This window comes from Uranotaenia lowii, unplaced genomic scaffold (assembly GCF_029784155.1).
Source record: "Uranotaenia lowii strain MFRU-FL unplaced genomic scaffold, ASM2978415v1 HiC_scaffold_130, whole genome shotgun sequence".
Lineage (NCBI taxonomy): Eukaryota > Metazoa > Arthropoda > Insecta > Diptera > Culicidae > Uranotaenia > Uranotaenia lowii.
The window spans coordinates 13,471-32,356 of NW_026597300.1; the positions used below are offsets into that span (position 1 = coordinate 13,471).

The following is an 18,886-nucleotide window of genomic DNA, read 5'->3' on the forward strand; positions in this document are numbered from 1 at the left end:
TAAACGATTATTTTTTAATCAGGTGATGTATTACAAGATCTTTTTCAAGTAGAAGTCTCTCTGATAAAAAAAATTACCAATAAAATAACTGAAAGGGCATCAGATGACTTGTAGCTTCTCGGGCGTTTATCTCCAAAGAAAATGTGTTCCTGCCTGTGAAATCTGGGACAAAACACGTCGAAACAGGTGCCAAGCAATTTGAAATTGTTAATCTGATATCGAAATAGATGAAAGGCAAATTGCAATTTGAAATTGTTTATCTGATATCGAAATATATGAAAGGCAAATTTGAGCAAAATAGTTGTTTAAATGAACGATAATCTTTAAACTTAACCATACCATACTCTTAACCACACGGTCGGGCCATTCAAGACAGTTTGGACAGTTTTGGAAAAAAAAATTCAAAAAGGCAAATCTTAGCAAAGTCTAGGCCAAAAACATACAAAAGGAAAGTGAAAGATAATAACTTGAAATTTAAAGTTCTTTTTTTATTCACAGTAGCAGTATTAAAATCGTATCTAAGGATTAAACATAAATTTATAATAATTTTAAAATTGTTTAAAAATCGTTTTTTTTTTATTTTCAAAGAGAAATTTGAGTTTTTCATTTGATTAAGCAAATAATTTTAATAAAGCCGGGCCAAATCCGGAAAGTTTTGAACAATAACTGGGCATCCCGGTCAGGTTTGACCTATCTCGAATACTTGATTGGCTTTATGGGCAATCCTGGATGTTTCAAGAAAATTTTGAATAAACGATAATCAAAGTATAAAATGATACTTGTCAGCATTCATTGTACGATCTACAGTGAAAGAAACACGGATACACCTTAAACGTTTAACTCAAACTATTAGTTTTTGATGATTGTGTAGCATTTTCAATATTGCTTTGGATATTTTATAAATTATCCGAAATCATTTGAAAATTTTTACAATAGATAATGTTATTGTTTAAATTTGAAAAATAATCATTCGGCCTATTCGACCGAATACTTAGCTCAACTATTCGGTGGGCCGAATATTCGGTCTAACGGTTTTTAGACGGTATTCAGCCGATCGAATATTCGGTACATCTCTGATCTTAACATTCATAAGAAAAAATCGAAAATTCTTGAATTTCATTTGTAAATATCAGTCCTGATGTAAACAAAACGAATACCATGACAAGAAATTTACAGACATTTTTGACATGTCGTTTAGGATTCCCATATGAGTTCTTTAAAACACCTAGAAGTATCTTAACGATTAAAATATAGAACTCTTATAATAAGATTTTGATTCCAGATTCGAGATATAAAAAAATGATTGCTGTTTTTTGCTGTGGCTTAAAAACTTAAACGAAATCTTTACAATGCTGATCTTGCATCAAAATTTTATCAATGAAATGTGGATCGTAGTTGTAAATTTTAATAAAATCATTTTAAATCGTCTCAATCTCTTGGAAGTACAATCGTCGTATGTAAACAGTGACGAAAAAACAATAAGAATAGACTACATACTGAGAGCCAACTTTAGCTTTTGAATGATTTTGTTTTAAATTTAATTAAGTTCATTTTTATTTATCAACTTAAATATTCATGAAGATGCACATGTAATCAATCACCAAAACAGTTAAAAAGATAATCTTGAAAAAAAAAATTAAAAAAAAAACAAATTTTCAATAAAACTTGCTGCTTTCATTTTATTGTAATTGCAAAATTATCCACTCAGAAGAAATCTTATTATAAATTTCATAAGACACGTCTTATAAACCGTTTTTTTGCGTCCAAGATAAGTTCATAAGAGTCTTATGAATGTCTTTAAATTTTCATACGAAGTTCTTATGAAAAATAAAAGAAGCAGCATTGTGATTAAATGATGAACACATTCATTCCATCAGTCATTTTTTCATCGTCATAACAAGCAGTAACCAGTTGTGGAGCCATTAGTTTTTCTTAAAGTTAAAAGTGTTTTTGTTATTCTAAATGGTAAGTTTTTTTTTGTGAACGCTCAATTTATTTGTTAATTTAAACTCACTTTTTTTGTTTAATTTTCAGCATGTTGGCCGTCAAAAAGGATAATGTAATTTTCTGTTTTCATAAGATCCTCTTATGAAAAGCAACAACCTCTCATTGAAACATATGTTCATCTGAAGAATTCATTCGCTTCATAAGACAATTTTATGAATTTCAAAGATTTTTCTTAAGGCACCACTTCATAAGAGAATCTTATGGTATTCATATTAGTATTTTTCTGAGTGTCCATCCGGGGTTCTAAATTATATGATTTATGTATTTTTTTTTTCAAATAAAGATTTTTTAACCCATTCATAGCCAATTTATGATGATGACTGTAAAAAGAGTTATCTTACCTTTTCTTTACGAATGATTGGATAGAATAGATTAAATTTGAATATTCGTCTTTTTTTATGGAAATTCAAAATTTTCCAAGGTTCTGATTGATAGATGAATTCACCTTAGAGTATTTCATTAGGTTACCTTCAATTAAAAGAAAAAATAAGGTAACAAATATCACGATTTTCAACAATTTCCAGTTATTAATTTTTATTTTCAATAATTTGGAAAGTTATGTTCATAAAAGATATGCAATTTTGTACTTTTGTTAGTTTTCAAATCGTTTATTTAACCGTTATCAAATGTTTTCAAAATATTTCAGTTTTACTACCCTTTATTTTTCATAAACTTTGATTTAAATCAATTACAAAACCTATTTTTAAACCTTAAAAAGGATTCCAATCATAGCAAAACCAATGCACAACAAAATGTTTAGATAGCATATTTTGAGCGTGTTTCTCTTTCCGGAGAATGTTGGCGTTTAACGCTAGAGAAATCTGTAGACATCTCACTCGCATAAGAGCTGTATATCGAAATCTCGAGTGAGCAAGACTTTTAACGAAAGGCCGACTTTTAGAACTAGGCAACAGCTAAGATTAGGAACAGAGGGGCAACATTGAAAGCATCTTAGTCAACTGTTTACACGAAAAATTATCTCAAATAATTCGCAGTTTTGAAGCGAAAACATATTTTTACTGCAATGTAAACGAGTAAGCAATCACCCTTACACATTCTTAGTTCTGGATTTGTAATTTTTTTTTTCGTTTTGAATCAATCGAAAATCAATAAAAAAAATATCTTTAAGTCAAATTAATTAAACGAGCTTGTAGACGAGACAAGAGAGCCTGGACAAACTCCCTAGCCGAAGAGGGGGAAAGAGCCGCCGCCAATGGAGATGTCCAATTACTTTATGACATTTCTCGCCGCCTCAGTGGTGCAAGGACTAATGCAAGAATGCCGCTGAAAGACCGAGCAGGTCAGTTATTGACCGATCGAACAGATCAGCTCAAACGATGGACTGAGCACTTCGAACAACTCTTCCGAGTCACGAATAGCGATGGCCAACAGAACCCGCAGCTTGAAGCGCCAACAGTAAGTCGCATAAATGGTGTCAACTCGGAAGCGCCCTCGCTGGCTGAAATAGAAGCGGCAATCAAAAACATGAAATCCAACAAAGCACCTGGGATCGATTGCATCCCTGCTGAAATGCTGAAAGCCGGCCCTGCCCTGTCAGCACAAATGTTGCACCGTCTTTTCGCTGACATCTGGGATACTGCAACATTCCCGGCCGACTGGATGCAGGGTATCCTCGTAAAGGTCCCGAAGAAAGGAGACCTGACAGAGTGCGGTAACTGGCGAGGCATAACGTTGATCTGTACAACCCTCAAAGTACTCTGCAAAGTGATCCTGAACAAGATCCAGGAGAAAATCGACGCTACACTCCGACGGCAACAAGCTGGATTCCGATCCGGACGATCATGTGTGGACCACATCACAACGCTACGAATCATACTGGAACAAATCAACGAATTCCAGGACTCTCTTCTGCTGGTGTTCGTTGATTTCGAAAAAGCATTCGACCGACTTAATCATGAAAACATCTGGGCGGCTCTAAGGCGACGAGGAGTCCCAGAGAAACTAGTCCATCTCATCGAAGCACAATACGAGGCATTTTCGTGCAAGGTCTTGCACGATGGTGTCTTGTCCGAACCAATCCCGGTAACTGCTGGAGTGAGACAAGGATGTATCTTATCACCGCTACTTTTCCTCATCGTAATGGATGAGATTCTGACTGGATCGATCGACTGTGCACCGAACCGAGGATTGCCGTGGAATCCTTTAATAATGGAGCAACTGAACGACCTTGACCTGGCTGACGATATTGTTTTGCTCGCCCAAACACAACCGGACATGCAGAGCAAACTCGACGACCTCACCGAAAGCTCCAAGGCAGCAGGTCTCAAAGTCAATGTCGGAAAGACCAAGTCGATGGAAATCAACATAGGAAACCCCTCCAGTTTCATGGTAGCTGGGCAACAAGTTGAGAAAGTGGAGTGCTTCCAGTATCTTGGTAGCCAGATAACGCCTGATGGTGGTACCAGGAAAGACATCGAAACCCGGATCAGAAAGGCCCGATTTGCGTTTGCGAGTCTCCGAAACATCTGGCGGTCACGCCAGATCTCTCTACGAACAAAAATCCGAATCTTCAACTCAAACGTCAAATCCGTATTGCTGTACGGGTGCGAAACTTGGTGCACATATGCGGTGACGACGCGAAAACTGCAAGTATTTGTAAACCGCTGCCTGCGGAACATCATCCGCGCTTGGTGGCCTGGCAACTGGATCTCGAATGAGGAACTACATCGCCGGTGTCATCAAAGGGCGCTAGAAATCGAGATTCGGGAACGTAAGTGGAGATGGATTGGGCACACGCTGCGAAAAGATGAAAACGAGATTTGCAGAGAGGCGCTTGACTGGAATCCAGAAGGTCATCGAAGAAGAGGCAGGCCCAGAAACTCGTGGCGGCGAAGCCGCTGAAATCCGAACTGTCGACGAGAATCTTGACTGGGACCAGGTGAAGACGCTGGCTCCGGATCGTCAACAGTGGAGGTCTTTTACCACGGCCCTATGCACCGGAGGATCGGCGCGGGATCATTAAGTAAGTAAGTAAGTAAGTTTAAGTCAAATTTGGTTCTGAGCACAAAGATGATTTGCTCCATTGAGCACATTTGGCTAGAATATTCAACCTATGAAAAAGATTCCGTATACGAAATTTAGCTGAGAAATCACTCACTGCTGATTATACCCCTAAGAGCAACTGTATCCGTGGTCTATTCTTGGGTCTTATTTATACAAAAGTTTGACCAACGATATACATCCGATTCAGTGAAAAAATTGGCAACACACTAGTTTTCTACTACCTGTCGAACTGTTGAGAACTGCGTCAAATTGTGTCCAAATCTTATCAGTTTTGGACCAATCCTTATACCAGTTCTATAAACAGTTGAGTTGAAACTGATATAATGAATGAAAAAGAAGTTTTTCTTGTTCTCATGTCGGATATTTAAAAAGAACAGCACTGAGAATCAACTCTGTTAAAAATAGGTCGATTGCATAAAACGCGATAAAACAAACAATCTAAAAATTTCAACGGAGTATATAATAAATCGACATTTTGAAAGCAATGGCCTAAAATGTATTAGCAATAACGCATTAAAAAAACATTGTCATAAGAAATGTATGACCCATTCTTCCATTTCCAACAAGTTTGATCAATAATGCTTGGACACTTCAACCATAAAAACATGAAAAAAATACAATAAAAATCCAAACAATCACTCACCAACACCTTCGCGAACCGCCGATCCAGCTCCCCGATGTCCGGCATCGGTTGCAGATTCCGGGACCGGATACTGGCCTGCCGTACGTGACAGCTGGACGAAATCGACGACGACTTCCAGGTATCGATGCCACCGCCGTTGTTTCTGAGGCTGAGTCCGCTCGAGGGCGACGGCAACAGCGAGCAGGGTTGCTGTATATCCGGATGATTGTGGTGCGTTTCCACGATCATACTGTCATACTTGCTGCCAACGCCGTTGCTGCTGGCGGCAATGGTGTTGGCCGCTTTCGAAGATGCCAAACCCATTTTGGTTCGGAGAGCTTAAAAATAACACACTCAACTTGAACCCCCTAACGGCTTTTTAATGCGTGGTGCCGAGGACGGAAATCATCCACATAGGAAAACAACACTCTTCTCGTTTGGGACCGACCACATAAACACTCCGGGGGAATTGATTCATTCATAGCACTCACTTGGGTGGGTTATCAATTTTCGACTCTGCTACATTTGGGCCTAGCACGCACGACTTCCTTTTTCAGAATTTAATACGGAACACTTCGCCCGGTATTATTGATTTTACACTCTCTTCCACGCCTAGGGAAGGTATCGGACACGCAGCATAACAACAACCAAACAGAACCCTATTGAGGGATTTCTCTTTCACGATCGTTCTGCTTCACTGGGATGGATCCCTATGATTCTTCGCCCGATTCAATACAGCACAATCATTCACAACACAAAACGGGCTGGGGCAACGATGAAGAATATATGGAATCACGTGTGCTCATCCTGTTTGGCCGATTCCAACAATAATCTTTTACTCATACTGATCGGAACAGAATTATGGTAATGAACTGTGGAAATGAATAAGAAAGAAAAAAACAACTGAATAAATACACTGAACCTTCAACGATTAAACCCGGCAACACCAGATACACAGAACATAGAGGGTAAGTGCAGTGAATGCCTAATGGCCACTCCTCGATCGCGGCTCGCAAACATTGGCCGCGGGACTCTTCATCATGTGCGGATGTGCGAAGGTACAAATTCTGACTTCCGGTTTCACCGGGAACTGTTCACAATTACATCGGTAGCAGACGACTGACAATTGACGACGACGTCGTTTACTGCCGTCCTACGCAAGCCATCGTTGATTGACTGACGGATGTCTCCGCGCAACCTCGTGAGGCGCTGATCGTGACAAACGTCGCGGTTTCTGCACCCATATGTATAAACGGCCACCCACTCTCACCACCCATCATCATCATCATAATCATTCACTTGTTGCGGCAGCCCGGGAACTTTCCGTTCCGTATTCCAATCGATAATAGATCCACGCACGATCACCAGCAGTAGGTATCCAATTATTCATTCGATCGTCGAAAGGCGGGACTCTTCCGAAAGTCAAATTATCAGATTTCGCTATACGTGATCCATACACGTCGAAGCTTTTAGCGATTTTTAGCCTCACCGACAGCCCGGCTCAATTAGGTTCCTTTCCTCTTTTTTTTGCTCCAGATGCGCCAGATCTTTTTTTTGCCGAGATGAAGCTACCTTTTTCCGGGGGTTTCACATTATGTTATGTTTCGCGTTGCCGCGAAACTTTTATTATTTTTAATGGCGCGATATTTTTTCCGCCGGGCTCCCGCCCGGGTCATCGACACTCTGGCCAAATTTTGGAGCTTCCTGGTGGTGTCTGTAGAGTTGCCGATCACGGCCACTTGAAAATATGTATGTAGTTTAAGACACCGACCTGTTTAGCTTTGCTTCGCAGGGAGGGGAAGATGTTTCGCGGTTAATGTTGTTTCGAGGCCCGAAACTCCGATTTTCGAACTGTGTTATGGTGTCAGACTGACTGTAAATAAAACGGAAATAGAAAAAAAAACATTGGTTACTATCACTCAGATCACTCGGCAGAAATTTGACAGAATTGTGTTCGATAAACTTTACAAACACATATTTTGAGAGTTGAACTTTATAAAGATAAGCACCAGGACGTCATTAATTTAATAATTACACGGAATTCTGTAGCATATTGGATAATGCTTTGGCCTAGAAAGCTTGAAATTCCGGGTTCGTTTTATTCTGCACTGTACAGTCAGTATTTTTTAAGATCTCATTAAGGTTTTTTTTCAATTTTATACTTAACTTCTCTGACAATTTAACCTTTCCTGGTAGACTCATTTTCAATGTCAATTACAAAAAAAAACTTTTCTTCTCCTAGCTGCCTATAAAAACCTACCAGAAGTTACGTGTCAACTTAAATACATGCTTTGAAAGTTTCATTTTGGCTCTATAAAGGTTTTTAAGGATAGTTGGTAGCCATTAAATTCCCTTGAGTACACAAAACTTTGTATAAAAAACATAAATCAACAAATCTGTTTTAGAAAAATGGTTATCCATATTTAATTTTTTATGAGTCTCATAGCTTTTCTCAACGAATTCTGAATACAGAACTAATTTGGAAATTTTATTTTGAGTCGAAGGATGCATTTCAATGTCTTTCATTAAATTGTAGAAATTCACTGGGTTACCCAGGTAAGCATCTGATAATGAATTTTTTCATTTTATTTTTTAACTGTTTGCCCTCGCGTGGTAGATTTGTTTTTTTTTCTTTTTCAATTTAAGCTGACCTTGACATCAATAGAAGTTAAAGAAACATTTTTGATTTTTTAACTGAAATATCATTAACTAAATTGATATCTTTTGAGTTAAAACCATTTTCCGAATAATTTTGTTGTTTGGATACAGATACAGTACAAAGCGACTTTGATCACCGGTGAAGTGCGTTGAATAGATTATACGTGTTTTTAAAATATGGCACTATCTTTTTTTTGTAAGTAAGTAATAACCAGAGTTAGTGAATTTTCGTCAAGTCCCGATTTTGTCTATTTACATTTTATCTCATTTTAATCCGATATTATCCATTTATTCTAGAAATTATTTTGTCAAAATAATGGGAGATTTATTGCAATATATTTTTATTTGTTTTTTTTCTGGAAAATATTTTCGATTCAATGAATGCAGAAAAATTGCAAACATCTTTGTTTTTTGAAAAAAGGAGTTTTTGAAAACTTGCTGTCATTTCTTCAGATTTAGACATTATTAAAAAAATTAATCTAAATCAATCACAAACATCTATCTGCACCTTATAAACAAGGTTTGAAAGAAATTTGCCAAATCGTATACCTAGAAATAAATAGGCTTACCAGATACTTTCAGATAAAAGCGGGACGTTTCACGAAAAAAAAACGGGAAATCGCCGAAAAAAGCGGGACATTTTAGAAACTCTCTAAAACCTATTTTTTATTACCATTCCTATACATATGTACATTAGACCGCTGCAAGCTTTGTATGAAAATTTCAAATTCTTACATTTTTACACCTCTCATAACTTTTTTTGCTTCCAATTTTGGAAGCGATCCATTCAGTCCTGAATTAGCGCAACGAGTTTTAATTTTGTATGGAATTTTGTGTGAAATCTCCAGAGATGTACTGAAAGTTGCAAAAAACTCAACTTTGGATGAAAAATATTTCTTGATTCTTGCAGAACAATTCATGTGAACAAAGATTAAACCTTGAACCTCAGAAAAAGTTATTCGATATTTGACAAAAAAAAATTCAAAATATTTTTTTTTTTTTGCGTTTTTGTCTGCTTATTTGAAAGCTGTGTAACCGTAGGGTGGAAATACAAAATCTCAAAAAACTGCTTTGCATTGCCAGTGAATTTATTAATTTATATAATCTTTTCTTAAACATTTCATGCAAATATTGACAGCTCTAGCTAGCAAAGTTTGCCATTTTTATATACTTATCAATGGATTCAGATTTTTTATTTTGAAATGTTTATAACTTTTTTCATGAAATTCTTAGCTGCTTGTCATGTTAGCAAAAAATGAAGCTTAAGAATAGTCAAAACCATAAATCAAAGACCGATTTCATTTCAAGCTTATTTGAATTTTCTAGATGATTTAATGTGCAAAATTTTCTTCTTACATACAAATTTCCATACAAAATTGAAACGCGTTGCGCTAACTCAGGAATCAACCAAATCATCTCAAATTTTACACTGATGTTTGGTGACCCAAAAATTTTCAAAAAATCTTCTATCTGTGTATACCGCGAACACTCAAGTCGAAAATGTTGTAGTTCAGGGTAATTTAAAATCCGAAATTCAAAGAAAGTTTTTAAATTTACAGTTTTAAATCATCTACCATGTTTATTCAACTTAACTCGTCCATTCATTAATTGTTTGATTTAAATTGGTTTTTTTTCGCTCGGTAGTCCTGTTTTATTTTATCCGGAATTTTATTATAAATTCACTGGATTCTGCTAGGATTCCCGAAAACATCTGGAGCCATCATCATTTGGAAGCAACAGAATATTTTCTTCTATCGAAAAATATTAACATCACTAGAACGTTTTCTAAGAAGACTTAACTGAACCAGATTGTCAATGGTGAAACTAAGATAAGCCAGGTTTCCCGATTTTACCCGGACTCGCCCGGATATTTGACACAATATTCAGGAAAAGTTCGGTCAGGGCCGGTTGCCCGAATTTTGAAAAAAAAAGCCTGGATTTCACACAGATTGATTAACTTTATTTCCAAGACTGAACAAAAAAAACTTAAATTGAGTTCTTATATTTTTTTTTTATTTTTGCGTCAAAAATGATTTTTTTTTTAAAAGTCTAAATAATCATGAACAGTTTTACGGAAGCCAGAAATACGATTTCAATCTGCTGAAGTGTTTTGATAAAATAATAGGTATATTTTATAAAATAATTCCGTGGTTTTGAGCGAATCGACTAGGATTTTGGGTTAAAATTTTGAAATCAAACGCCCGGATTCTGCCAAGTTTTTTTTTATAAAATTGTCTGAAAAATACTGGCAATCAGAAATGTTAAGAAATTTTAAAAAATTCTGCTAATTTTGAGAATAAGAAAGCAAAAAAAATGATATTTGATCGATTTTGTGTAGTGAACCAATGAATATAAATTTAAGCTAAATTTAGATTCTTCCAGTGTAAGTCACTAAAACTAGTGTTATTTAATTTTAACAGCCTTGTTGGTGCAATTTTGAACATAATTAAAAAGTTTGCTAAACTTTTTGAAAACACTAAGACATTGGTTTTTTTAATTATATGTATTTTCCATTCGACGATTGTTAAAATTTTGTCAATTCTTGTTATTTTTTGTATGGGAACCTCTCTTTTTAAGATTTGAAAAGGTTTAAAAGGATTATAGAAACATATCCTGGTCTTAAAAACGACTACACACCAAATTTTACGTTGGTCGGTTGAGAAGTTCCCGAAAATTGTTTGAATTGTGTCATATTTTTGTTAATTTTGTATGGGAGCACCCTCTTGTTGGATTCGGAGAGGTTTTAAAGTATTATAGAAACCATACACGGCTACAAAAACAAAAACGGTTTCTTAAAACGGCTACAAAAATGGCTACACACCAAGTTTCACGTTGACCGGTTCAGTAGCTCCTGAGAATTGTTCGAATTGTGCAAATTTTTTATTAATTTTACATGGGAGCCCTCCCTTTATTAATTCGGAGGGGTTTGTAAGTATTATAGAAATTATCTTCGGCCCCAAAAACCTTCAGATATCAATTTTTACGATGATCGGTTCAGTAGTTTCCGAGTCTATAGGGAACAGACAGACACACAAACATTAATTTTTATATATTTACAATAAATCAATCGTTTTTAAAAATTGTTTTAAGTTTTATTCATGTTTTTATTAAACTTTTTCTTTATATTTAAATACTTTTTTTTCCTCCTTCTTCTATCTATAATTTTCTTCTATTTATTTTTCCTGGTCTCAAATATATTTTTCAATCCATTTAATTTTTTATTCTAAAATAAATTTCTTTTATTTTTAAATGTTTTTCTAATTTTTTCTATCTATTAATTTTTACTTCTTTAATGATCCTCGATTTACGTTTTTTCCTTCTATTTATTTTTTTCTTCTATACCTACTTTTTTCATCAAATTGTTTTTTTTTCTTCTTTTAATTTTGTTTCATTTCGTCTATATTTTTTTGATGAACTTGATGGAAATTTGATAAAAGAGATAAAATCTCGTTCTCGAAAACATTCTGTTTTCAAATCCTGAACTAAAATTTGTTTTCCAATCATTATTTTATATCTTAAATTAAGACTCTGGTTTCTTTCGTATGACTAATTTTATAGATATGTATGAGGCTCCCGTATCCTCTTTCTATCTCACTCACTGCATGGAAGAAGGACAGTTCCCAAATAATTATATAAACATTACTCGTATCAAAATACAATCCCATAACAAATTCTGTGCCTTTCGTTTCGACTGATTAACTCTCATCATCTGAAAAACTGTGGTGGCCTCCTCTTCTCTTCCCAATCGTTTACTGTGATCAGGGAGGGGTCCCAAACAACGATAGAGTCTTTTTCACTGTCCAAATATTCTCCCATGCCAAACTTAGTTCCATTTGCTCGATTATTTCACCGGTCATGCAAAAAATTGTATGGGAGCCTCCTCCCTCTTTATGTTTCTCTAATGAAAGGTTGGGTGAGCTTAAAACCATTTTGGGAACATTTCGTTTACCCAAATAACCTCGCATGCCAAATGTGATTCCCCTCACTTGATCAGTAATCGAGTATTGCAGAAATTTTTATGGGCCCCCTCCATTCTTTCTATCCTGCTAATGCAAATCTGGAAGAGTTTTAAATCCTCATAGAACCTTTTCCCATATTCAAATATACTCCCAAGCCAATTTGGTTATCGAATTTTGCAATAAATTGTGCAATTGTAGGGTAGCTCCCTTTCAATCTCTCCACTGGAAGAAGGAGGGGTCTCAAATAATTATTGAAACATTACTCGTATCCAAATGCTTTCACATGCAAAATCTGGTTCCTCCCATTTGCTTGACTAGTTCTCGAGTTATGATGAAAATTGTAAGAGAACCCCCCCCCTTCCCGCTTCCTATTTTCTCTCTGGCAAAAAGAGGGTTACCAAACATTCATAAAAATATTTCTCGTACCCAAATCCCCATCCATGCAGATTTTGTTGCTTTCAAGTAAGAGGAAGGGTCCCAAACTATTTTTTTACTTATTTAAGTTATTCTTATTTTTTCACTAATAACATTGAATTTCAAATCTTTCTATTTTTTTTTATTTGTGGTTGTCCAAAGACGGCTAAGACCAGAAAGGTCCAACTTACCTACTAATGTTTTAGAAACATCAACTGTTATGAATTTTGAAAATATTCTTTAATATTTTTTTATTTTGTTGTTTATTTTATAATGTTTTCATGATTTTGTATTTGTTTTTTTTTACACTGTTTACTTTTTATTGTTTTTATATCCTCTACCCAGGCGCGGTCCTATGGGGGGGGGGGGTGATCGGGGTGATCACCCCCCCCCCCCCCAAGCGGCAAAAAACCGTTACGAAATACTCGCAAACGCTGAATTAGATATAAAAACTAAGCACTTTTCATAGTAGGTGTACTTTCGAATTCTCAAATTTTTCCACTCCGTGGGGGTGTTTGTTCATTAAATGAATTTATTAATCACTTAATAGCTTAAAATTGAAAAGAAAAGTCGGTCCGCCAAACTAAAACAGCTGTAACTTGCAATTCTCTGGAACGAATTACATCAAATAACTTTTGTTGAGGTACTTACAGCGTTGAATAAGAATTTGCTGACTATATACGCTACCGGCCATAAGTTTGGGATCACCCCCTCAAAAACAAGAAAATTTGTTTGGTCATATCTCAGTCATCTTATGACATATTGCATATCTTTTGATTTCATTCTAAAGTCGATGATCAAAACCTTTTTCGTATGTTTTGGCAAAATGTATATGTTTACTTAATATGACTTGAACTTGGCTTAACGTTGGAAAATTTCCAAAAAATCGCACTTTATATTTCAACCCGATCAGTTCAGGGTAGGGAAATGCATTTGATTCTTTTTTCATAAATGTCAAAATACATGTTTTTAAATTTTGTGCTCTAAATTTACATAGTGCTTCAAACGAATAAAATAGCTACTTGAGTTATCGATCAAAAGCTTGGGCTTACCCCTCAATAAGTTTGGGATCATGCAAAATATTCAATTTATTTTCGTGCGGGTCTCTGTCATCAAACAACGTATCGCTAATCTGATAAGTTATATTTAAAGCTCATGAGTTGTTTTCGCTTTTTGGATATTTAGTGAAAATGTTTTTTTCAGACTAACTTCGTTAAAATTTTAGCCATAATTTAATCATTTTTGATTATGTTCACCAAATAGCCAGTTTATTCAATAAATGCCAGTAAACTTGTTTCGACCATAACTTTATTATCTTACGAGTTATTGCAGATCGGTTTGCTCCATGTTTGATGGATCAACATATCTCGATCCTTTTTAGAAGTAAAACAGACTTGAGCACTTAAAGGTTAAAATTAGTTTTGTGGCCGTCCAGATATCACGTGGACAGAAAAATGAGATTTTTACCCTCTTCTCTCTCTCCGTGCAAAAGTGTGGACATTTGACAATCCCTACCCCCTCCCAAAGATGTCCACCTGGACAGATTCGATTTTTATTGCCTACATCTACATTTCCTAATACTACATTTCCATTTCTTGGTTTAATTTTCATTGCTATCTCCGATTTACAGAATGCATCTCAATTTGAGATTCTCAAAACCTCAAAATTGTTTTCCGGATTGAAGATACCGAAACTGTCTAGACAATTTTAATTAAAAAGAAACATTTAATTTTCAGAAGATTATTTTAAAAAATAAATTCTTATTTTGGAACTTTTTTTGAAAAAAATGAGCTTGGATTGTATTCGCCTCGACGTAGCAAAAATGATCGATTTTTATTTATTGATATAAAACCATTCTTCATAACTTAAACTATTTTCTGATATTTAGAATTTCAATCTACATACTTTGAAGTTTGAAAAAGAAATTAAAATTTAAGATAAATATATGGAAAATGGGCAAACACATCAAATTTAAAGTTTATTTAACTCGTAATAAGTTTCTTTTTTTTAAGTAAATCATTTATTTTTCTTTCCATTTTTTATTTACTGTGATATTTTACGTCTTTCATTAGCTTTTATGCTTTTATACCCCTTTGGCTCATTCAATTTGAGCCGTTATCACAATAAAACAATTTGAATAATGATCAATAGTTTTTTATAAAAAAAATGAATTATTTAATTTAAATCTTTCAAAATTAAGTTAATTAAGTAAGAAATGGTTTCGATAAAGTTGTTCTGAGACCAAATTATGATTAAAATTATAAAAATAAATTTCAATTACCTATGGGGATTTTATGGTTATTTAAAATTACATTAAAAATGTGAAACTTAGATTATTGGTTGAAACTTGATATCAGTTATGCTTCAGATTCTATACAAAGCACAAAAAAATAGTGTTTTTCACCTGCTTTGAATAGCACTTTTGCTTTGAAATTCTATCATCACTTTTAAAATACTACACACAATGGTATTTTTTTGCAGAATATTCGGTGATGCAGACGGCACTTATGAACACATTTTAAGCTTAAATATTGACGATTTTTCATTTTCAGAATATTCGTTTCACCGAATACTTGAAAAGGGCCAATAGTTGGTATTCGGCCGTTCGCACTATTCGGTACATCTCTAATGATATCTATTCAATTTTCGAAAAATACTGAAAATACTACTTCTGAAACTAAAGGTGATGAATGAAAGCTGAAATCGAGTTCAGAAATTTATTTCCAGAACCAATTTATAAAACATAGGCTCTAAAAACTTGCCTATGTTTTAATTTTTACCAGGTGAGATAAAACTAATCCGTAATCCCCGACTATTTTCTCGGAAACAAGACAATCGCTCAAGTTGAATATTTGAAAGACATTTTTCTAATTTTTGACCAACAAGGCTGGATTTCAGGATTCACACTAATTATATCGAAGATACTGTTTTTAGTTCATCTACACAATAATATCTAAAATTTGAGGTAGAAATCCAGCTTAATTTTTAAGGTTATAAAATCCACTCTGAATCTGAAAGTTTGGTTATTTCAATTGCAATTGATTATGAATTTTCACTGAAATTTTGAAATAGTTTAAACTTTCAGAAATTGACTCTTTATTCAATATGTTTTTATTTAATTCAAACGTCATAAAAAAAGTTAAAAAATATTGAGAGCATGAAGAAAAATCTACTTATCACTTTTTTCATGAATAGTTCGTTGCAGATTAGTTACTTTTTCTTTGGATTCAGTTTCAACAAAACCCATAACATATCTACTACACTAGTATGAGAGCTTGAAACTCAAGAGAAAAACAAATGAAAATGAAGTTTCAAAAGCTTCATACCTAAGAATATGATTATGAAGATCTTAATTTAGAATTAAATTTATAATTAAAAATTGAAGAATTTGAACAAGAATTAATAATAATTTGATACTTTCGAACAACGATTCAGCAAAATACTTCAGAAAAAATAATTAAATATTCAGTTTTTAATTCATACCAATTATTAACAAACACTTTTCTCAAATAATTGTGATTTTTTTTTTGAATTTTCTTCAAAGACAATTTGTGTTTAATTTTCATTTGTGAAATAACATTTATATCGGAAATTTTTTTTAATAATTCTTAAAGTTATAATTTTTCAACTTCCAAATGTAAAATTACGAAAATTATCTTTTTATCAACACTTTTTGGCGTGAACATCTATGATTCGCAGATTGTTTAATAAAAAGATTTCAAAATAAGTATAATGAGGCAATTTGTTAAAAGTTTTCACTATTTTTCTTAAATTTCAATTTTTTCAAATTACAAACCTACAAGTACATAAACCTACTAAATAAAAGACTTATTTGCAACTGCAAACAAGTCCCCCCCCCCCCCCCCCCCCCTCTCCTTCATTCACCACTATGTTTCTCAAAATACACGTTTCTCCGCCAGATATTTACGATTCTTCTTATTGACTGATTTTAGAAAATTTGGAAAATCACCCCCCCCAAGAGCCAACTCTAGGACCGCCCCTGCCTCTACCTCTAGAGATAATCTCTGTTCGATTGAGTGCCGTACTTTCATCGCCAGTAGCATCATGATCGAGCGAGATACAATACTAAAACGTTGTTAAAAATATTAACTGCTATGAACTCAGCCCAATTTCAATATTTTAGAACCTAAACGATTCTCTCGTGTCGACCTATTTCCAACCTTAAACTTCTCTGAAACAGTATGCGATCCAAAATTTTTGATGAAACGTTTCATCAGTTGCATTACAACCTACAAGTGTTCGTCTGAGATCAAACGATAAAAAGAAATAAATATCCAGTGTCTTTGTTAGAAGAAGAAAAACGGTTCGGGTACAGAGGCGATCAGCTATAACCATTCAATTCTCGGTGATTTTAAGTGATTCGACGTCGCCATCGATATTGAAGCTTCTCTGAAGCTACACTTGCTGATGTTTGCTTTGAATGAAATCAAACCGAAAAACCGTCCCTCGGAACAGTTATGTTGTATGATGCAGCTTGGGAATCGATCATGGATCTTGGAAGTTGTGGGTTGTGGTAGGAAGATGCATGCAACTGCGACCGAACCAAAATAAGAAGTAGGAAGAAAAACCGGCTGGATTTTCGAGATACTTTCATAGTTCAACATCCCACGTCGTCGTCGTCGTCGTCGTCTTCGTCTTCTCCAGGACTGTTAGTTCAATTTCTGTTTAGTGGGACTCACCGTACATAAACAAGTTTTCCGGCTCACAAGCGCGAACTAAAACTCCATCGCCGCCAATCGTGGCACTTTTTCCCCCATTTTAAACCCATGTTCGCGCTTCTTGGCGATCTTTAGAAGATCGGAGTCGGAGTCTCAGGATTGGATCAATGACAACAGGCCAGGAGCGCTCGAATTGCCTGCATTTTCTCCTCATCTCAGCAAGTAACTTCTTAGAGGCTACTTATGATTGTCGGTTAGCTGCAAGCGGTTTTCGTTTTCTTGAAGAAAAACACTGAACTAAATACATAAAGAAACTCTAGAACGTGGGACCGGTATTTGCATTTGCCGCAAACTGTAAAAAATAGACTCCGTTTTCCTAAGATGGTAGGGAGGCTGCTAGTTCGAGCGTTCAAGCTAGACTCTAGTAAGAAGAAAGGGCATAAAATATATGAATTGTACACATAAATTCTTAACCCGGGCGCAGTCATGGTTACGCCTAAACGGGCGCGGTTGATCTCGTTCTGCCCATTGCATCTTTGCCGCGCTCAGCAGCATCTCTCAGTGGAAGAAGCCGAAGAAAGATGTTTGTCGTTCGTCGTTGGTTCAAAATTGTTGCTCGTCACGACACAAGATGGCGTGTTTAAACAATCAAAATGTTACTGTGTTTGGGCGTCAGCAGGGATGAAGCTGCAAAGTGTTCCAGTCTAACGAGCAGAGAATGCTAAGAAAAAAATCTTGTATAAATTTGTATGCACAATTTGTATGACTGATCCTTATGCCGGACCACGACCCAAAATTTGATACCAAATTCGAATGTCTGGTCCTCAAAAACATCTTAACATATTAAGAACCGCTAAAAAATCACCCAAATTCATCATTTTATATCTCAGAAACCCCTGGACCAAATTCTACAGATTCAATATTTTTGAACTACCGGAAGTATAGTGTTCCTTATTGTAGAATAATATTTTATCAAAAAATTCATAACAATTGAGTTATGTTATCTCGTATTTGGTCCGAAATGTGTGAATAAGCAATATCACGAAAATAATTAACGGTGTAAAAGAAGGACTTAGGTGTGTAGTTTATATGCATTTTCTGTCTCATTTGCACATGAAGCCCCCTTCCTACAAAGAGAGAAGGGAGCTTGAACCACTATTAGAATTTTTCATGCCCCCAAGCTGCCAAGTTCTACTTACTGGATATGATTTATCGAAAGTTGTTTTTCTTTTATATGGGAGCTTCCTTTCAGGGGGAAGAATCTCGGATCGTCATAGAATATTTTTTCGTACCCAAATACTCTCCCATGCCAAATTCGGTTCCATTTGCTTTAATAATTCTCGAGTTAGGTCGATTTCTGTGTTTCATTTTTTTCTGTGTTTTTTTTTTTGGAAATCGTCGAGTTCGGATATTTTCTTGATGTATGATGTATGATGTAAATTAACATCCTATGTAGCGGGCACGGTCCGTTTGCAGCGAACTATTCGCACATCATAACTTGATCCCGATTTCCCACTTATTGA

The 18,886-nt window shown here is 35.0% G+C and overlaps 1 protein-coding gene across 11 annotated transcripts in view; it reads right to left on the reverse strand.

Moving 5' to 3' along the window:
* Positions 1 to 4,710: 4,710 nt before the first annotated feature.
* The window catches only part of LOC129759252 (uncharacterized), a 49,528-nt gene continuing 35,352 nt past the window's right edge, over positions 4,711 to 18,886 (reverse strand). For 6 of the 11 annotated variants that reach the window (XM_055756658.1, XM_055756665.1, XM_055756662.1 and 3 more), the window contains exon 2: positions 4,711 to 6,525. In XM_055756658.1, the coding sequence (XP_055612633.1) occupies positions 5,531 to 5,977 (447 nt within the window). In that variant the 5' untranslated portion in view covers positions 5,978 to 6,525 and the 3' untranslated portion in view covers positions 4,711 to 5,530. The other 5 variants (XR_008740146.1, XR_008740147.1, XM_055756659.1 and 2 more) reach the window with 3 other exon arrangements.